This window comes from Bos indicus, chromosome 2 (assembly GCF_029378745.1).
Source record: "Bos indicus isolate NIAB-ARS_2022 breed Sahiwal x Tharparkar chromosome 2, NIAB-ARS_B.indTharparkar_mat_pri_1.0, whole genome shotgun sequence".
Lineage (NCBI taxonomy): Eukaryota > Metazoa > Chordata > Mammalia > Artiodactyla > Bovidae > Bos > Bos indicus.
In genome coordinates, this window is record NC_091761.1 from 113,058,634 (window position 1) to 113,079,299 (window position 20,666).

At 43.2% G+C, this 20,666-nt stretch overlaps 1 protein-coding gene across 7 annotated transcripts in view; it reads right to left on the bottom strand.

Moving 5' to 3' along the window:
• The window catches only part of DOCK10 (dedicator of cytokinesis 10), a 304,825-nt gene that overhangs the window by 237,147 nt on the left and 47,012 nt on the right, over window positions 1–20,666 (bottom strand). For 2 of the 7 annotated variants that reach the window (XM_070773190.1, XM_070773177.1), the window contains exon 1: window positions 1,023–2,747. The exons of 2 other annotated variants lie outside the window; for them this stretch is intronic. In XM_070773190.1, coding sequence (XP_070629291.1) covers window positions 1,023–1,184 — 162 coding nt within the window. In that variant the 5' untranslated portion in view covers window positions 1,185–2,747. Of the gene's footprint in view, window positions 1–1,022; window positions 2,759–20,666 lie in introns of those variants that run through there. 3 more of the 7 variants (XR_011562013.1, XM_070773216.1, XM_070773184.1) reach the window with 3 other exon arrangements.

Sequence of the window (20,666 nt, forward strand, 5' to 3'; positions counted from 1 at the left end):
AAGTATTCCCTCCAAGAGATAATCATAGTCCAATAGTTGAAGGACAGTATTGCCTTTTGAAAATCAAATATTGATTTGTTGGAGAGATTGGCCTAGAATGTTACAGCTTAGTATTCTGTCACTCAGACACACAGCTCAAGCCAAATAACTTTCACTTAAAAACTTTTGGTGTAACAGGTATTTATCATTCATTATTTACTGCATCCTTGATATCCGAACATTGAAATCTAAGAGAAAAAAGTCGATTGTGCTGAAACCACGCAGACTTCAATGCCTCCTCAATTTTGGAAACTTAAGCACACCGCTTCCATCCTAAGACAGGATTTCAGTGACTAAGCAGATCTCTCCCTGAACATAAGGTAAGGAGAGTCTACCCTCCACTTTCTTCTAGCTGATCAACAAGATACACGTGAAGGAATTAACACTATAATCATTAAAGCACAGACAAAAATGTCATTTGTCAAGTGGCAAGAAACAGCTTTCTAATGAAAACACCATGCATTCCACAAAATTCTCAAAAACTTCATTCTGATTTTATGCCTAAGTTAAACATTTTGGAAAGGCATTTCCCTTGTAGCGCCAGAAATGAAAGCCTCAAATGCTTTGAAGTTAGAGATCTAACTGCCAACACAACTGGATGAGTCACATGTGATATAAAAATACCTATTTGGGGCTCTACTTTCAAATTAGAGCCACAACATAAAATCCACTTAATTGAACCAGGCTTCAAAGATTTCTGCACAAAAGTTAATAACAGCAATACAAAACAGTAGGCAGAAGAGAGTTTCTAACAGACAACCAAACTGTACATTTTCAAGACACATATAAGAGAAAGAAAACCAGTTCTGTGAATAATATATGAAATCATTCTGAAAAGATTTTCCACAGTAGTAAACTCTTGGTAGTAAACTCTTGGTCACACATTTCTTTATCTAAAGCTGAAAACCCGAATCCCAAATGACAGCCTCATTTCTATAATCACAGCTTCATCAACTGAGGCTGTTTTGCCACAGATACCATACCATTATGATGAGGGTTCTGGGTCTACTCATTTCATCGTCAATTTCCAGAGGCAAAATTTCGTGGGATGGTTCCTCCTGGCGTCGTCGACAAATGTGTGGACAGCTCCTCTGGACCACAGAACGAAAAGCTTGAAGCAGAACAATGCTGGCAGTGCAGCCCATCGCTGCATCCTGGAGCCCAGAAAATAACTTCTATGTGGATGCTATGTTTGAAAAACAGTGGCTCCTTGTCCCTGAAAACAGCCTACATCGCAGCTGCAGCCAGCTCACTCTCCAATCACTTCCTTGAGCTCTGATCATCTGATCACCGCCAAATAGCTTGGATGCAGAGATGGGAAAGATTTGATCCACTGAAACTGAACACACTCAGGAATATTAGAGCATTTTGCCCAGAGAACATTTCTCAATTCATCTCAAGAGCATGTTTCCTGTTCATTACAGTGATTCTCTTCAATTCCAGTTTTGGAGGTCTGATTAAAGATATCTTTCCCTCTCAGACACTCAAACAAATCACTCTTTTTCACATTAAACAACTGAAAAATTGACTTCACACTCACATGTTTTTTCCAAGGCAGAGGAGTGTCATATAAAGAGTGAAAGTGACTGTTGTCTTTTTAATGTAAAAACTTGCAGAAGGAAATTTTACTAGACACCTCACTAAGTGGCTGGGGTTCTGCTTATTGTAGCTCGTAAGTTCCAGAAATGAAATGGACTCTATATATAAAGTGGGGAGTCCTCTGAATCAAAACGATTTATCCGAAGTATGCACGCGTTAACCAAAGCCATGTGAGTGACACTAGTGTTCCCCCTGTGATTTTCTTTCAATAGCTCGGTTGTTCTGTTCCCACGCATGCAGTTCTGCAGCCTGATACATTTTTATATTTACATAGGCGGCTTGCATGGCTGAAAATATCTGTTTACTGAGGTCGGGCATTGAGCTTTGCCGAGCTGACCTCTCAGAGAAAAAAAAAAAAAGAAGAGCAGCTGTAAAGCATTTTCACCTCCTATCAATAAGAATTCAAGGTTTCAGGAAGGACTTTAAGGTCTCTGGCAGTTAAGAGTCTAGTATTCCCTGAATCCTGAGAGACTAGTCACTTAGGAGAGAACCGAGAGAGCTTAGGAGTCACGTGACTGGCTTGGACCGGCCTCAAGATCTAATGGTATACTGCAAGAGAATAAGACAACAGGGATGCTTGCACTAAAAATATCTCATGGAAAATAGATTTTGCTTACAAATGAGGAAACTACGAAATCCCCAGTAGGATTTACAACGTCGAGATCTTTCTGTCAAGCTAATCCTGTCCGTGTAACTCTCGGAGATTCAAAGTAAAAATGTTTTCTTTGGTTTCTGGGCCCCTCAGCGCAGAGGGTGTTACAGGAAGTTTGGAGGTTTCTTTTCCTCTAAGGTGTGGCCACTTCGGGCCCCAGTAAAGTGGCTTTCACAGAAGCATCTAGCAGAAGGCTCAATTAGGCATTAATTGCTCTGTAATCTGTCACAACACAGCTTCGTTTTAATTGGTATGTTTGCCAGAGGAGTAAAATATTTTTTTTCTTTTAAGAGGTACTGGCTGCCAGTAGTTTTTCATCTCCCTCTGTTTTGGGCAAACATATTTTAGTGCGGCTGGAAAAAGAAGAAAAAAATGCTAATGATGCTGGCAAGTCCTTTAAGTCCCTCTGGACCTTTGTCAGAGTGCCCGGGTGCTAATCTAAACCATTTTTTTTTTTTTTTAACTCTAAACAACTAGGGCATTTATTGAAGAGAGGTTACAATTTAGCCCGCCAGGCTTGCATATTGAATATATATATATATATATATATATATATATAAATGGTGTCCCACCAGAAACAAAATATGGAATGGGCTTTCATGATTATGAATGTGCCTTTTCAGATCTGATTGCTCCTTGGCGCTCCCTGGATGTCAGTGCCCACCCTCGCCCACCCACTCCCATACCCCATGACCTATCACCCTCCAGTCATTCCCTCAGGTTCTGGTCATCTGCTCAGGGCTGAAGAGCTTGAATACAGCAAGGCACTGACTGGGGGTCATTAAACATTCCCCAGCAGCTCCTGTGGGCTACAAATAAGAGTAGGTGGAGCCCTAAGTTACAAACCATGTGCTTGGCAGGAAAGAGGCAGTTTGCATCCCAAACTCCTTTCTAGCCATCTCTCCCTAAGGCTGGCTAACCTCTGGGGTCTCTTCTGGAGTCAGACGATCTGGCAGATGCCGAAGTCTTTGGGGAAATAAATGATGTGCTTTCTGGCTATTAGAGTCCTGTGTTCATCGATCCCTGAACTGCCTCTGAGGAATTCAGCCCTATTATTGATGGACTGCTATTACTGATGGGAGTCTCAAAATTCTCTCTCTCTCTTCTAACTTCCATCATCAAGGAAAGGGAACCTCCAAGAATTAGTTTCTTGGGAATTCAATTCACAACTGCAGTTATCCAATGGAAAAGAGGCTGGAAGGATGAAAACCAGAGAATGACAGCTGGACACACAGTCCAATGTTTTCTTATCAAAAATTTCAAGCACGCAAATTCAAAATTGCAGGAAAAGGATTGGGTTCTGAGATGTTTGAAAGAGGAAATTAAGCTAGGGATGTGGCAAAGTGGGGGAGGAGATAGATCAACCCACAGAGATAAGGTCCCTTTTTCCCCTCATGTTTGGCATAGATGTTGATACACAGGAAATATTTTAAAAGGAAGAATCAATTCCCTGAAGGTGTCTGCTAGTTTCTTTGAAGTATTAATAAAATGAATCACTAATTTGGCCTTTAAACATTAAATGTGCATGGAATGCTATTGCTGATAACAAGAGGTTATCTTAGAAAACCAACATGAGCTCAGATGCAAATATCATAATTAAGAAATGAATACATGTGTTTCCTTTCCTCCTTCCCAAAGTCCAAGTGAAATTACCAAAAAAGCAGTATAACAGGGGAATATATTCATTACAGTGAGAAAGTGGGGGTGGAGGGATGGATCTTTGAACAGAGTTTTCGGAAAATTTCTCTGAAAGTTGAAAAATGAACCTGATCACATTGAGCGATAACTAAAAATGAAGGATGAGCAAGAACTTCGGGGGCAGGAGGACACGGTAGAAAGAGGAGCCACAGTTCTCAATAGAGCCCTGGAGGGGGTCGGAGTTCCAGGGAAGTAGGTGCTCGGTGTGAGAAAGTAGCTAACTGACACCCATCCCACCACCAACCCCAGGAGACAGAACTGTAGAGCATGTGGCAACAGCAGAGGGGCAGACGCTTCCAGAATAAGGAGCACAGGGGTCAGCACCCCTTGGCCAGTGGAGGCAGGCGTGTCTGCAGCCTGCTTGCCTGGCTCACACTCACAGTGAAGAAAGATGGCAACTGGCACACATGTCAACCTGTGAGCAGGTATGGGGTTGACCACATGAAGAAGTGGGCCTCCAGGGCTCTTCTTCCTGTTCCTGGAGCCAGAGGGCAGAGTACTCAGGCTACCCAAACTAAGTGGGTCCCTCCTTATATGTGGACTTATTCATAGAGGGAAGGGCTTCCCTGGTGGCTCAGAGGGTAAAGCATCTGCCTGCAGTGCGGGAAACCTGGGTTCGATCCCTGGGTTGGGAAGATCCCCTGGAGAAGGAGAGGGCAACCCACTCCAGGACTCTTGCCTGGAAAATCCCATGGACGGAGAAGTCTGGTAGGCTACAGTCCATGGGGTCGCAAAGAGCTGGACACGACAGAGCGACTTCACTTTCACTTTTCTTTTCATTCATAGAGGGACTGGCAATGTACAGACTGGGCAACACAGTTCAAGTCTAGTCCAGGCAGTAGCCTGGTGGAAGAGGCAGCAGAGAGGCTCCCATGAGCTGCAGAGTGTGTCAACTCGATCAAGTTGCTTGACCTCCCTGAGCCTCGAGAATATCCACTGTAACACGGAAATTATTCTTTACCATCTATTAGGATGCAGGTGGGAGGAGAGGACCTGAAAAGATCAATGTATATATGTGTGCGCCCAGTTGTCTCCTATTCTTTGCGACCCCACGGACAGTAGCCCACCAGGCTCCTCTGTCCAAGGGATTTTCCAGGCAAGAATACTGGAGTGGGCTGCTATCTCCTATTCCAGGGGATCTTCCTGACCCAGGGACTGAACCCCAGTCTCCTGTCTCTTCTGTGTTGGCAGGCAGGTTTCTTACCACGAAGCTACCTCATCAATCACTGAACAAGTGTGAGGCTACCTCTGTTGATGGGGAGAGTGGAAGATTGGTCGCCTCCCCCTGGGAAGCATCTCCGACAGCCCACACCTCACAGTTCAGAACGTCAGTCCTTATTACTGCACCCTGTGGGTTTCCTAACTCACAAACAGGCTGAAAATACGTTCTGATGGATTTCATTTCTAAGGGCTGTCATCCCCTTTCTGTAAGAGCTGGGATTGTGCTTGCTTTACTATATGTCCTCTGTAACCATGAAGTAGATGCTCAGTGAACAATAATAATAACAACAGTAATATTTACAATAAAGTAAGCCATCCATAGCACTTACTATGTGCCAAGCACAGTTCTATCTAATATTTACACATATTGATCCACATACATCTCTATTATGAGGTCATGATCTGATCATTCCCATTTTACAGCTGAGGAAACCGAGGCACAGAGAAGTTAAGTGACTTGTTGCTAGAATCACACCGAGTAACTGGCAAAGCCAGATCTGGCTACTGGGTATGAGATTTTTAAAACCAGTTCTGAAAGCCAAATATGTGCCAAGTAAACCTTGTATCTTCCAAAGGTGGATTTATACCAGAAAAATATTATTTGGCACATGGCAGGGTGTATGGAGGCAACCTTGGAACATCCCCTTTGAGAGCTGGTTTGTCCTTCATAGGAAAGTCTGTGATGTTTCCTTGGATCACAGTTTTAGAAGGCAGCTAGTAGTGTTAGCAGAATGTTTTGGGTGACCATTTAAATTACATTTTGATGGGAACTTACAACGTTTAAAAATGTAATGAATTTGATAACAGAATTCTTAAAAAGATGTATTTACTGTGTGAAGCATTCATTGGCAGAAACCACTCACCTATTCAAGCTGGCTCTGAAAGCACAAGTGGGAATATGGAATTGTGACTGGCGCCTTTGTTACTCCTTGATGCAGTGTCTATCCTTACATACAAAGATGCTGGCTAACACTGAAATACCCCCAGAAAAGAGGCTACTTTGGGTCCAACAGGAATGAAGCCATCACCCTAGGACACTGTTTGAACCTGGACATGGCTCCAAGAGAAAACCTGCTACCACTTGCCTTCGAATCCATGGGAAGTTGATAGCCTGAACTGCTGTTCACAGGGATCCAGCCATTCGCTTTTCTGGGCCAGCGTGAAAATTTGGTGAGGGCTCTGAAGCTGGTGCATTGCAACTGTCTCCCAGACTTTGTTGCCCTTCCTTCACCACCAGCGCTATTCTATACAGAGTTGTATGATGGCAAGAAACTGGAGACCAAGGACAAAGGCTGAAACTTGCACCCACTTGTTTAAGTTGGAGCACAGCCTTTCCATGGGAATTCAGTGCTTTGTGGAGTGAATCAGTCAATCAATATGGAGTGAAAATAAACTCCTCTTCCTCATTATTATTATCATCAAGGTCTGAATCTTGTTGGGGTTCTCTGTGAGTTTTCCAGAGGCTCAGCAATTGTGACCAAGTGAAAGTGACCCTAAAGGAGGAGAACTCTCCTAGACTAAAGGCAACTGAGAATTTAACCCCAAGCTGAGTAAAACCATTTCATGGACTTGGCCATTTTCCAGGGCAGGGATTAGCAAGAATCTTTTAACTTGTCTATTTCCAGATGGGTAAGTCCCCTCAGGTATATAAATTCAATTAAACGGATAGGATAGGAGGGAGTTGGTCAGTATAAAACACAACCCAGCAAAGTGATTCTCCCTGAGGCCCAGTTATTCCTTATCAACTTGCATCTTTGCCTCTCTTGGTGCTACTTCAACTCAAGAGCTTGGGACTCAGGTCCATTTTGATAGCAACTATGACCTCTTTCCCCCCATTTGTGATTTGTAGAGTTCTCTTCTTCCAGCTCCTATCTCTTCATTTGCACTTAATTATAGTGCCTCCCCTTTACAGGCATCTTTTCCACTTGCTGACATTTACTGAGTTGTACAATTAATCACTTTGGCAACAGGCACACTGTTCTTTCATTTAAAAAACCCAGGTGCTGTTGCCAAGCACATCTTTTCTTCACTTCCCTCCCTTTGGCACCAGTGCGGCTAAAAGCAGATTTCTCTTTGGTATGTTTAGGTGCTTCAGAAAATCTTCCTTCATTGCTCTCTCAAGTGGCTTCCTCAGCAGCTTCTTGCAGAGTACATGGATAATGTCAATGTTTTGTTAATATCACACCTTACATTTCTCAGGCTTCTGCATTTGACTGTATTCTTCTCTGGTCAGAGTTAATCTTTCTTATTCTTAGTAGAAGGCAGTACAGTGTAGCAGTTAGGCAAAAGCCTGAGAAGTGGACTGGGAATTTAAACCCACAGTTGAGATACTTGCTACCTTTGTGGCGTAAAGCAAAAGTTTTAAGCCTCAGTTTCCTCCTCTGTTAAATGAATGGATACTCATGAGGATCCAACTGCCCTGTGCCCAGTGCTTGGCACAGTGCCAGACATATGGTAAGTAAGGATTCAACACACATGAGTTAGTTATTATTGGAAGAGAAAAAAGATCTAAGGATTTCAGACATTGTTTACTTTTTCCCTGTCCCCTTTACAAGTGGTTAAAAAAAAAAAAAAAATCTCTGACTCTTCCTTGCTGAGGGACACACGATTCCCTGGGTGATGGAGGAATGGGCATGCCTCCTCTGAGCTTTGAAGTTGGGTCCCACGGTAACATGAGACCAGTTCCATAACTCCTTCCCAGTCCTTTTCCATGAGTAAACACATTTAAAATAATATAATAATACCTCACTTACCCAGAGGGCACTTATTTTGCAACCTCAACTATTCTGATCACAGCCAAGTTCTGGGAAGCAACAGAAACAACTTCTGCAGGGCCCGAAAGAGACAGTACCCAATTCATTACTCTGGGACGCTTACAGGAGTGGGTTAGAGAAGGGGTTTTCATACCTGTACCAGTTACAGCCACCATACACAGGATTCCAAAGACCTTGCTGAACGAAGCTTGCAAAAGCCTCTGACCAGATGCAATGTAACTGTGACTTGCCCTGGGCCAGTGGGAATAGGGCACAGCCACTTACAACTGGAAGGATGTCCCTCCTGATGGATGGAGTGCTGACAGCCTCTAACTTCTTCAAAGGGTTTCAAGGGTTCCAGCAATTAATCCAGCCAACCAAGACCCACACCACCAAATGGGATGGTGGACTGTGTTCCTGGGGCAAGGATGAGGGTGCATGATTCAAGCAACTGATGGGGGTGCTGACAGCTTCTAACTTCTTCAAAGGGTTGCAGGGGTCCCAGCAATTAAACTAGCCACCCAAGACCTACACCACCAAATGGGACTGTGGACTGTTTTCCTAGGGCAAAGATGAGGGTGCATGATTCTAGCTTGGTACCTGGGAAGTGATTCTGAGTTCAAATCCTCTGAACCTTATTTTCCTCAACTGGTATACTGGAACCACGATGCCCTCTTTTGCAGAGTTATTATAACAGAAGACATGCTATGAATAAAACACTGGCATAAATGGTAGATTTTATCACTCTTTTAGCTGTATTATGAATAAAACTATTATGTTTATTATCATTATTCCAAGAAAGAGCCAAAAAAGGTAAGTAACAGACCTGTAAGTCAAGGTTCAAGGCTAATACAGTCACATATAAATGCACCAGCAAGAGAGCCTTGGCACTAGAATGAATTGTCAATGTCAAGAGTGAGATGAAGCAGGAAGTGTCTTTGGCTCCTCATCACCAGTCAGTGAGCCCAGGGCACGCGCTTGAGTCTAACTAACTTAAAAGTACAAGCCCTGACAAAAGAAAGAGCTAGGATTTCCCTGGCGGTACAGTGGATAAGAATCTGCCTACCGATGCAGACGACATTCATAGTCTGGGAGGATTCCATACACCATGGGGCAACTAAGCCCATGTACCACAGCTACTGAAGCCTGTGTGCTCCAGTAGTGAGCCACAACTATTGAGCCTGTGTGTCGTAACTACTAAAGTCCATGTGCCTAGGGCCCATGCTCTGCAATAAGAAAAGTCAAATTATGTGCAGCGGTGACAGCTCCAGAAGGAAGAGAAAACTGTGAAACATTTGAGATAAACTTCCACCAACGACTGCTTTTAATTCTTAAAAGTTTGTGACTAAATGGGGTCAATTATATGATCTTCAAAAGTTAGCTATGTAAAAACTGTTCTGAGCCGTGGCTGGATCAATGAGCTATTAACTGTACTTTCAGTACTTGTTCTATTTTATTTTCTGTGCTCATTTCTTTCCCCTTTGAATTGTGGCAGGAATTAGCCACCCACATCCTAAACATTCCAAGTTAAATCTCGTTTACAATAATCATGAACTGCTTTCCAAACGTGAAAATGGCAGTCTTTTAAGTCATTTTCAAATGTGCTTTTCCAAACCAATTTGAGAGCTGAAAAGGATGGTGTCAACCTGAGCAAATCTCAACTCCATATTCTTTGCCAGGACTCAGGGGAGCAGCCCAACATTATCATTTTAGGGTTGGCGCAAAGCTCCCAGCTCAGGCTGTTGAAAGGAAATGAGGACAAAGCAAGGTTTAAACCCAGCAGGAGTAGGAGGGGCAGGGCTGTATTCAAAAGATTAACTTGATAAGATAATGTTCAACTTCTCTTTAAATCCTAAAGTGCAGGCTGTGGATTCCTCAAGTTTGTGTTCCTATTATCTTCAGTTTCTGCTACAGATAAATGAAGCTACTGCAGTTCTGCAGGAGGACTTGGGTACCCTGCATCCCAGGGGGATGTGATAGGAACAGCAGGGGATGGAGTTTGGGCTCTGACACTAATTAAGACTTCAGACAGGTCTTGTTACTCCTGTCTCTCTGGATCTAAGTTTGCTTATCCATAAAGTTAGAGGTCTTTCCAGTAGTCACGTACGGATGTGAGTCCAGTAGTCATGTACGGATGTGAAAGCTGGACAATAAAGAAGGCAGAGTGCCTGAGAATTGATGCTTTCAAACTCTAGTGCTGGAGAAGACTCTTGCGAGTCCCTTGGAAAGCAAGGGGATCAAATCAGTCAATCTTAAAAGAAATCAACCCTGAATGCTCTTTGGAAGGACTGATGCTGAAGTTGAAGCTCCAATACTTTGGCCACCTGATGCAACCAGCTGACTCATTGGAAAAGACCCTGATGCTGGGAAAGATTGAAGGTAGAAGGAGAAGGGGGCAACAGAGGATGAGATGGTTGAAAGGCATCACTGATTCAATGGACATAAACTTGGGCAAACTGGGGGATGGTGAGGGACAGGGAAGCCTGGCGTGCTGCAGTCCATGGGGTCTCGGAAGAGTCGGACACAAGTTAGCAACTGAACAACAGCAACAACAAAGTTAGAGGGTAAGAAGAGATGACCTCAGGTTCCTTCTAGGTCTAGAATCTAAAGGCTTTGTCTATAGATTCACTAAGTCCAATAACAGATGTCTGGGCTTTGGAGTAGAGAAGAGATAGGAAGAGATGTTGTTGGTATCTCTCTCATTCCCCCACCAATATTTTTAAAAAGGCAACAGTGAATCACAAGCAATGTGGAAAAACAGGTAGAAGCACTCTGACGAGTGAGAGTGAAGAGAAAAATATTGGGATTGAGGGAGTGGATGGAGGTTCAACTGAACCCATTTCCTTTTTCTTGGTGATCAAGTCATTTCTCAAGTCAGAAGCCAGGAGGACCTCCTTGTTCCCCATCCTGATCCAGCCTAGTAGCCAGAATAATCACTCCAGTGTGGTCTAAGGTGTACACAGCAATGTCCTATGGAACAGGAGCAGACTGATGGGATGGTAACAATAAGACTTGGCTGGTTTTTCTTCGGAGGTATGATATGATCATTTTGGTGTAGCATACACCTGAGTTTGTCACTCACTACCTGGATTACTGACCCCAAAAACAACCTTTTGAACTTCGCTTTCCATTTCAGTGAAATGGGACTGATGATAGTTTTTTATCCCTACGCAATAAGATGTGTGCGTGCGTGCAAAGTCACTTTAGTCCCGTCTGACTTTTTGCGACCCTATGGACTGTAGAACACCAATAGGCTCCTCTGTCCATGGAATTCTCCAAGCAGGAACACTGGAGTCGATTGCCACGCCCTCCTCCAGGGAATCAACTGGACCCAGGGATCGAACCTGTGCTTGTTATGTCTCCTGCCTTGGCAAGGCAGGTTCTTTACCACTAGTGCCACCTGGGGAGCCCACCTGCTAGGATGAGAAGGAGTAAATGAGATAATCCCAATGAAGCACTTAAGACACTTTTAACACTGTTCCTAGGATGGAGGAAGGACCCAATAAATAGAGAAGCTCTGTTCAGGGACTTTCAGAGTTGATAGCTACACACCCAGTGAGGCAGTCATGTCTCTCCCTGCTGGGCGATGGTAGCAGTCATGGAGAAGCAGAAAACCTTCTTTAGTAGAAGAAATCTCTGGGCTCTCAGTATTTTAGAAGAGAAGAATGCAAGACAGAACACAGGATGTTCATGTTTACCCTTTAGGCAAAGTATTGTCATCCTGTTTTCTATTTAGACACAGAAAGAAATAGGAGGAAGACTCAGATTTCAGGGAACTGAATGCTCTTCCCTTCGCCCACTCTGACCCCTCACCAAGGAGGACATAGGAGCCCTGCTTTGCACTGAGGGAGGGGCTACAGAAGCCCTGACCAACTTGTGGCAGGTTTCCTATCAGCCTAGACTATACATGCCTTCTTGGACCTGGAAGCAGGTCAGCACGTGGTCAAGCTGCCAGAGGACAAAGCTGCAGTGCCAATGATTTTTCTCAGGGTGGCTGGAATTTTTCTCTTGGGGCTGAGATCCCAACCTCCACACTGGTGAGTTTCTACTTCTGAAAATCTGTAAGTCTGGTCATACATGATGAAATTTCCCAAAATTCAACTGCAAGTGCCCCTAGGTCTTTAGAAATATAAGTGTCATCAGGAAATGATGCTATTCCATTCCTCAAAACCAATACCAAATATTTTAGCGCAAATCTTAATAAAGATCTAATCTGCACCCAACGTGGGGGGATAAGAGAAGGAATTTGCTATGAACATATTTTGCCTTTTAAAGCAGTCTATCACTACACAAAGAGGAGAGTGAAAGCCTGGCTTAAAACTCAACATTCAAAAAAGTAAGATCATGGCATCCGATCCCATCACTTCATGGCAAATAGATAGGGAAAAGGTAGAGGCAGTGACAGATTTTCTTTTCCTGCACTTCAGGATCACTGCAGATAGTGAGTGCAGCCATACAGTCATGGCTGCATGTGATGAAATTAAAAGATGCTTACTTCTTGAAAGACAATCTATGACAAACCTAGACAGAATATTAAAAAGCAAAGACATCATTTTGTCAACAAAGGTCCCTATAGTCAAAAGTTATGGTTTTTCCAGTAGTCATGTACAGATGTGAGAGTTAGACCATAAAGAAGGCAGAGCACCAAAGAATTGATGCTTTCTAACTGTGGTGCTGGACAAGACTCTTGAGGGTCCCCTCCACTGCAAGGAGAGCAAGCCAGTCAATTCTAAAAGAAATCAACCCTAAATGCTCATTGAAAGGACTGATGCTGAAGCTGAAGCTCTGATACTTTTGGCCACCTGATGCAAAGAGCCAACTTACTGGAAAAGATCCTGAGGAGAAGAGGAAAACAGAGGATGAGATGGTTGGATAGCATCACCAACTCTACAGACATGAACTTGAGCAAACCTTGGGAGATAGGGAAGGACAGGAAAGCCTGGCATGCTGCAGTCCATGGGTCGCAAAGAGTCGGGCATGACTTAGCAACTGAAAAACAACAGTCACTACACATCTAAGGATAAGGACACAGCACTTCAGATCACTTTGTAATTCACTTAATATATCGAATTCATTTGGACAGGAATAGCCTAGCAATTTATATTATGACCATCTCTGAAGGCATTAAGGAGGATATAAGTTGAGGAGGATATCAGCTTGGGAAGCAAGTTTACCCTTACAGACAGCCTCTGTATTGTCTAGTGTATGTGATGGGTAAGAAGGACTTGGGCTTCCCAGGTGGCGGCAGTGGTAACGAATTCTTCTGCCAATGCAGGAGATGCAAGAGAGGGATTGGGAAGATCCCCTGGAGGAGGAAATGGCAAACCACTCCAATATTCTTGCCTGGAGAATCCCAAGGACAGAGGAGCGTGGCGGGCTACAGTCCATAGGGTCACAAAGAGTCAGGACTGAGCACACACAAACACACACAGGAGGATTCTGCCAACCATTGGCAATGGTTTGGGAAGTCAGGTCTGGGTCTTACTAGCTTGGTCTTCTTCAGTGAGTCACATAACTCTTCTTTGCTTTCAGACTTACCTCAGAGGACTGTTGTGAAAATTAAGTGAGATAATCTGTGTAAAAGTACATATGTGAAATGTCAACAAGTGTTCTGAACAGTGCCACAGGATCACACCACTTGCTACTGATGTTAAGCTATGGTTTCAGATTTCTAGCTATTTCCACAGAAAGGCAGAGCCACACACCTGTGACAAAGTCTGGACGAGATGGTGTGTGATCAGAAGGGCCCTTGGCAAGCTACTTTCCGTTATGACAGGAAGTGGATGTTGGCACACTGGTGATGAAAACCTGGTTAACTGTGTGAATCTTATTAAGTTCACTGTTTTCAGGATGTGGAAAGTGACCATGGATGCATTTTTTACTTTCGTTTTTTTTTTTTTTTTTTTTTTGAGAAAAAGCTGTTGTATGCAATGGAAGGTTTTTAAGTATACATTGCTCACACCCATGGCCATCAACTTGCTTTTGCATGAAAAGACCACTACTGACTTTCAAAATTCAATTTTAACAAACACCAAGTCTGTTTAGATGAGGTGCATTTGTACGCAGCATCGCTGTTCTTCGGCCTTTTAAACTGTATTGTAACTGATACTATTTGCTTCATTGGCATTGATTGTGGGATAATTTCAGTCAATGGGCAAGCTGTCCAAAATAAAAGCCTGGGACATTACTTGGCTTAACCATTTCTCTTTCCTTGCTTAGGTCTTTTGAGCCAAATTGCTCACATCTTACATCCCTAAAAATAAATTTCTCTTAAGTCTCCTACAGCTTCCAGTAAGCACCCCATCTTGCTCCTCTCCATTTCAGCCCCAAGTGGGAAAAGCTCACCCTATATCTGAGGGTCAGATGCAGTGGGACATGGTAGTCACTGGTCGTGGGGAAAGGGGGTGAAAGGCTAAGCTGCTTGGTATGACACAGAATATCAGAACTAAATCAGCAGCAAAAGAAATCCTAAAGACCAGTCATCCATCAAAACTTAAGGGATCAGTAAAAATGAATCAGCGGCTTCGCTGGTGGCTCAGTAGCAAAGAGTTCACCTGCAATGCAGGAGCTGCAGGAGGTGAGGGTTCGATCTCTGATTTGGGAAGATCCCCTGGAGGGAGGGTATGGCAACCTACTACAGTATTCTTGTCTGGGAGGGGCTACAGTCTATGAGGTTGCAAAGAGTTGGACATGACTGAAGCTACTTAGCACATATGCACACACAAACATGAATCAGAACACAGTGGTTTACAGGCTGTCTCTGTGGGGTCTGATGCCAGAGTCCAAGTCCTGGCTCAGACATGGATCAGCGATGTGATGAGATGTGATGATGGATAAGAGACTTCACGTCTCTAGGTGTCATCTGTAAACTGAGGAAAGGAAGCGTGGTAACAGTTACAATGACCATATAATTGCTGGTCCAAACCAGGACTCTTTTAGAGGGTGCTATTAATAATGACACCAGAATATTAGGCATAAATAGGGACTATGCAGAGACAAAATTGGATGCATGGTCACCTTGGTAATAATTTCTACCATGTATGGTTGCTATGGGGCTTCTCTGGTAGCTCACCTGGTAAAGAATCTGCCTGCAATGCAGGAGACCCTGGTTCGATTCCTGGGTTGGGAAGATCCCCTGGAGGAGGGCATGGCAACCCACTCCAGTATTCTTGTCTGGAGAATCCCCATGGACAGAGGAGTCTGGTGGACTATAGTGCATGGGGGTCACAAAGAGTTGGACACGACTGAGTGGCTAAGCACAGCACAGCACATGGTTGCTATGAAAATCAAATAAGGGGAAAAAATCAAAATAGGTAATCCATGTGAAATCATTTAGGCAGGCATTTGGTATAACGGTGTCAGTAAATGTTAGCAACATGAGCAGGACTTAAGGGTCAAGGGATCTAATTTGAATATGATGATAAGAAGTGCTGAGCAGCTTTGGAACTTGGTTCTGCATGGAGGTGGTTGGCTAGGAAGGAGATTAAATTCCAGGTTGGGAGGGGATGGGAGCCCCAGACATTAGATGGAGGAGGGATAGAAGCAAGATCTGAAGCTTCACTAATCATGGTGACTGAGGTTAGGGGCAGAGGAAGGAAAGGAAAGAGTTCCAACTCTTTCAAGTGTTCATGTGGCCTCTTGAGAACTGGGTTTCCTCTAACCTGGGATCCCTAAATCCTCGCTTCTGATTTCAAAATCTACTCCACCCCGTGAAAGTCTATTTCCATATTTCCATTTAGATATTCTGTTCCCTGCCAAGTTCAATATTGCCTTTGTGCCTTGTTTCTGAGTCAGCTCTGCCTTGCAACTGTCCTGTTCTGCGTATTTTTATTTTTATTTAATTTTTCTTTTATATTGGAGTATAACTGATTTACAAAGTTGTGTTGGTTTCAGGTGTACAGTAAGGTGATTCAGTGATACATACACATATATCCATTCTTTTTCAAATAGGTTATTATAGACTGCTGAATAGAGTTATCTGTGCTATACAATAGGTCCTTGTTGATTATCGCTTTTATATACAGTAGTTGTCTGTTGGTTTTAATGGCTGCACCATTGTTCTTTAGACTTTAGGGTAATCTTTGTTGCCTCCTTCTTCATGGCCATGCACATAGAATAGGCAACAAGCCCAGCTCATAAGCACAGCTAATAGAGGATAAGAGTCAGAGAACAGCTCATGCGGGGAATATATGTGAAACCCAGGCTTGATGACACAGGGGGCTCATCTCAGGAATGGTGAGCACAAGAACTGAAGTCCAGAGTTCCCAGCAAGCCAAGGAGGACCAGAGTAGAATCTGGAAGGAGAGTCATTACCAGACATGCAATGTGGTCCAAAGCCACGGAGAGGATTTTAGATCTGGAGACAGTTTCCCAGAGGGAAGAGTGGTGTCCAGAAGAGAGTGGAGAACCCAGGGGGCTCCAGAAGAGGAGTGCAATGTGGGTGTGTGGGGCTGGGGATACAGACAGCATTCCATGGAATAAATGCACATCTTTCTGGCTGTCTCCTGTCTGTGTTTTCTCCAATGTAGGTTCCAAAATCTGTGAAGCTGTATGCCCTCAGATCTCCCAGAGACTTGTGAGATTCCTTGTTTCAATTCCTTGTGCCACCCCCCAGGTCTCGTTCTTATCACTTGCAATCTCATGGTATTCCAAGAGCCAGTCATCGTGTGGGCCTGTTTAGTCACTCAATCATGTCTGACTCTTCGGACCCTGTGAACTGTAGCCCATCAGACTCCTCTGTCCATGGGATTTCTCAGGCAAGAATATTGGAGTGAGTTGCCATTCCCTTCTCCATGGGATCTTCCCGACCCAGGGAATGAACCCACATCTCCTGCATTGCAGGCAGAGTCTTTACCATTGAGCCACCAGGGAAGCCCAGAGCCAGACATAGATGGTTTAAAAATGGCAATCTAAAAAAACAAACAAACAAAAAATGGCAATCTAGTTTCAATTCCCAATAAGTGTTACATGTGTTGTACGTTTTCCAGCTATTTTCTTAAAATTTTGCTTCTCTTGCTGCTTGTCTGTGAGTCAGCACGAGCAGATGAATGAATATGAATGAATAAGTGGCAAATGAACTTACTAAAATCACTTGGAAGCATCTGGTTTTACTTGGCTCAGCACCTTGGTGTTTTTTTTGTATTATTGTTTTTCTTTGTAAATATTTACTCACATCCTCCTTACATTGTCCTCAGTGTCAGAAGCAATGACCCATCTCTGTGCACTCAACAATTCCATCCATCACTCCTCTCCCTTCTACTGGCTCCTTCCCCTCAGCAGCACAAAAGCTTCTTCCACACATCATACAAAAAAAAAAAAAAAAAAAACATCTCTTCAACCCTGAAATTTCTATGGCTCCTGAACTCTCTCACCTTCCCTTCCAGGCAAACAACTGGAAAGCATCATCTAAAGGCCCTATTTTTTTCCTTCCTCTTCTCCCATCCACTCTTAACACCCTGACACTCACTTCACTGACTTCTTCCTCTTCAACAAAGGGTCATCAATAACCTCTGCCAGTGATTTCTAGATAGAAAAAAGACGGCTGACATCCTGCAATGTACTTTTTTCTCTTACAAAAGTGTTGCTCTTGAAATATCACCCATAGCAAGAAATTTCATGTGCAAACTTCCAAGGCTGCTTCTGCATGTTACCCAGGGAGCAGGTTCAGCTTAATGAGGTGTTAATATGTCAACCTTCCTTCTTCCTTCCTTCCTTTCCTTCTTAATAATCATGGAAAGAGGAAAGGAAGGAAGGTAGGGGGGTGGAAAGGAAAAGAAGAAATCTCCATTTAATGAATATTTACTGAAGGTCAGTCTATGCTAGGCACTGTCTCAGGCTAGGGCAGTGAACATGGAGACGAGAGCTCTTGCCCCTCGGGGATTATATTCTGGTGTCAATCTCAAATAAAATGCAATGTCCTATTAGTAAAAGCTTACCCATAAATACCACAATGGTATTTTTGAATGGATTATTTTTAATTTTTTTTAATTAAAATATATTTTTACAATGCTCTGTTGGTTTCTGCCATACAACAATGCAAATCAGCCATAATTACACATACTTCCCTTCCCTCGCTGGCCTCCCTCCCCTCCCCCATTTTATCCCTTCAGGTCATCATAGAGCACCAGACTGGGCTCCCTATGTTACACAGGAACTTCTCACCAGCTATCCATCTTACAGGTGATAGGGTATGTATGTTGATGCTACTTTCTCCATTCATCTCACTCTCTCATCAACTGATGAATGGATAAAGAAGATGTGGTACATATATACAATGGAATGTTACTCAGCCATAAAAAGGATGAATTCAAGTCAGTTCTAGTGAGGAGGATGAATCAAGAGCCTGTTATACATAGTGAAGGAAGTCACAAAGAGAGAAACAATGCATATATATGGAATCTAGTAAAATTGATATCGATGAACCTATTTGCAGGGTAAGAAAGGAGATGCAGATGTAGAGAATGGATGGGTTCTTTATCCTAAAATGAGCACCGTCTGGTGCACTGTCCAAAATTTCAGAGGAGAAAAATTAAGGTCAAAGAAGCAACTTCTCCTAGGTCTTCAACCTGAGAATTACAACCTGATGATATATAGCAGTAAATATTAGAACTTATTCTATAGAATGCCAAGTGCTTGGGAAAGCTCAGCAGTAGACTGAAAGCTTTATTATGTGTGATGTAACAGGTTCCCTCTGATGGTTCTTCAGAACACATCCTGCTCAGTGTTACAAGGCACTGATCCAGTCATTGTTAAATGGACAAGTGACCTTAAATTCGAAAACTACAGACTATCAAAGGGTAAGAGCATGTGGCTTTTCACATTACACACCTTCTATGCAAAAATACAGCTGGCCCCAAGAAACTGATACACAGATACACACACACACATGCACACACACACACACAGAGTAACTAGCTCTACAGGTCATGCTTCAGACTCATTGCTGCAGTTCCTAATGGTTTGTGTATCTGGTTTCTAAAAACACAAGGAAAGAATCATGACCTCTGGGCAACTCTTAGCGTTTGAAAATACACATTCTGTTTATTACAGTCATTAATGGAATTGTGCTTTCCATGTATGGAAGACCAAAAGGTAAATGCTTTAATAGGGAAAGAAACAACCCACTTAATTACGCTTTTGTCTTTCCTTTTTCTGATAAGAACAGCCAACATGAGATCTACCCTTCTAATGGATGCTTAAGTGTACAGTAGTATAGGAGTGTTGCTTATGGACACAATGTAGTACAGCAAATCTGATAGAATTGAGCTTCATCCCCATTGCCTAGCAATCCTTCTTTCCCCTTCTCCACTTAAAAAAGAAATAAACATATCTTAGAGCAGCCTATTCCACATTTAAACTGTTTTGTTTTGAGCACTTCCTGTCCACAGCTCATGGAAAGTAATAACACCAATCCGGCTAGGAGGCCAACAGAATTTCAACATATTTACAACATCTGGAGGGTATCTTTGCCAAGAGAGGGGCAGGATGTAGGGATTGGAATGGTGAGTCCATGCACCCATCACAGCCTCTCTGTCTTCTCTTTGGGGAGAGGGGCTTCAGAACAGTGTTCTAGCTAATCCACAAAAGAAAAGCCATTACTAGAAAGTGGGGTGTTAATTTGGCACTAAAGGAATTAACCTGCTGAACTGGTCTAGTGCTGCTTTCTATTAACAGTGGGAATCCACAGATTATTACAGGTAGTGGTATCTTATCAGCATTTTTAAATGATTAGCTTTAAAGTTGCTAGTTAGCTGATAACAGTACAAGTAATAGTAGTTTTGACAATCTTTCAAGGTATGTGCATTTGGCAATAGGTATACAGGAGGCAAAAGCAGGTGCTGGGGATGTTGGTACCCGTGGGTGGGGCTTACCAGAGGTATGCAACTGTATACAACAGAGAGCCTAAAGAGCAGTTTTATTCAAAGTGCTATGAAAGATGAGAGTGAAGTGAAGTGAAGTGAAAATCGCTCAGTTGTGTCCGACCCTTTGTGACCTCATACATTGTGTAGCCTGCTAGGCTCCTCTGTCCATGGAATCCTCCAGGCCAGAATCCTGGAGTGGGTAGCCATTCCCTTCTCCAGAGGATCTTCCCAACCCAGGAATCGAACCCAGGTCTCCCGCATTGCAGGTGGATTCTTTACCAACTGAGCCACCAGGGAAGCCTGGAAGATGAGAGGGGGCAGTTAATTTGGTCAGGAGAGTTAGATGTGATTTCTTAGAGACTAAAAGATTTGAGCCTCATTAAGGATGAATGAATAAATGATGTTTGGAAAGTAAAGTGAGGAAAAGGGTTTCAAACAAGAATGGCTGTGCCCCTGATGGAGGCATGGCACGTATGCAGATGGATTCACTTCCTGCCTGAGGCAGAAATCTCTTAATATGAACACTGCCCCCTGGTGTCCATTGTGAGAAGAGGCTTCAAGTCAAATACCTTCTGCTGTTACTCGTCTGTAAGAACCACCTACTGTCATCCTCAGTATCATTGCGTCGTCGGATCATCTCTTCAGGTCTCATCCCTAAGTGGCATGATGAATAAAAGCAAGCACTGGCCAGGAAATGCAATAACAACAGTAACAAGAACCACACATAAATCTTTCTCAGTGACTTCACTCAGAAATAAATCTGCTTCTGCTTAGGGCCCTTTATTGACAGATGTGAAAAAGAAACACTTCCATTTATTTCTTTGGTTTTAGTGGCTGACTTTC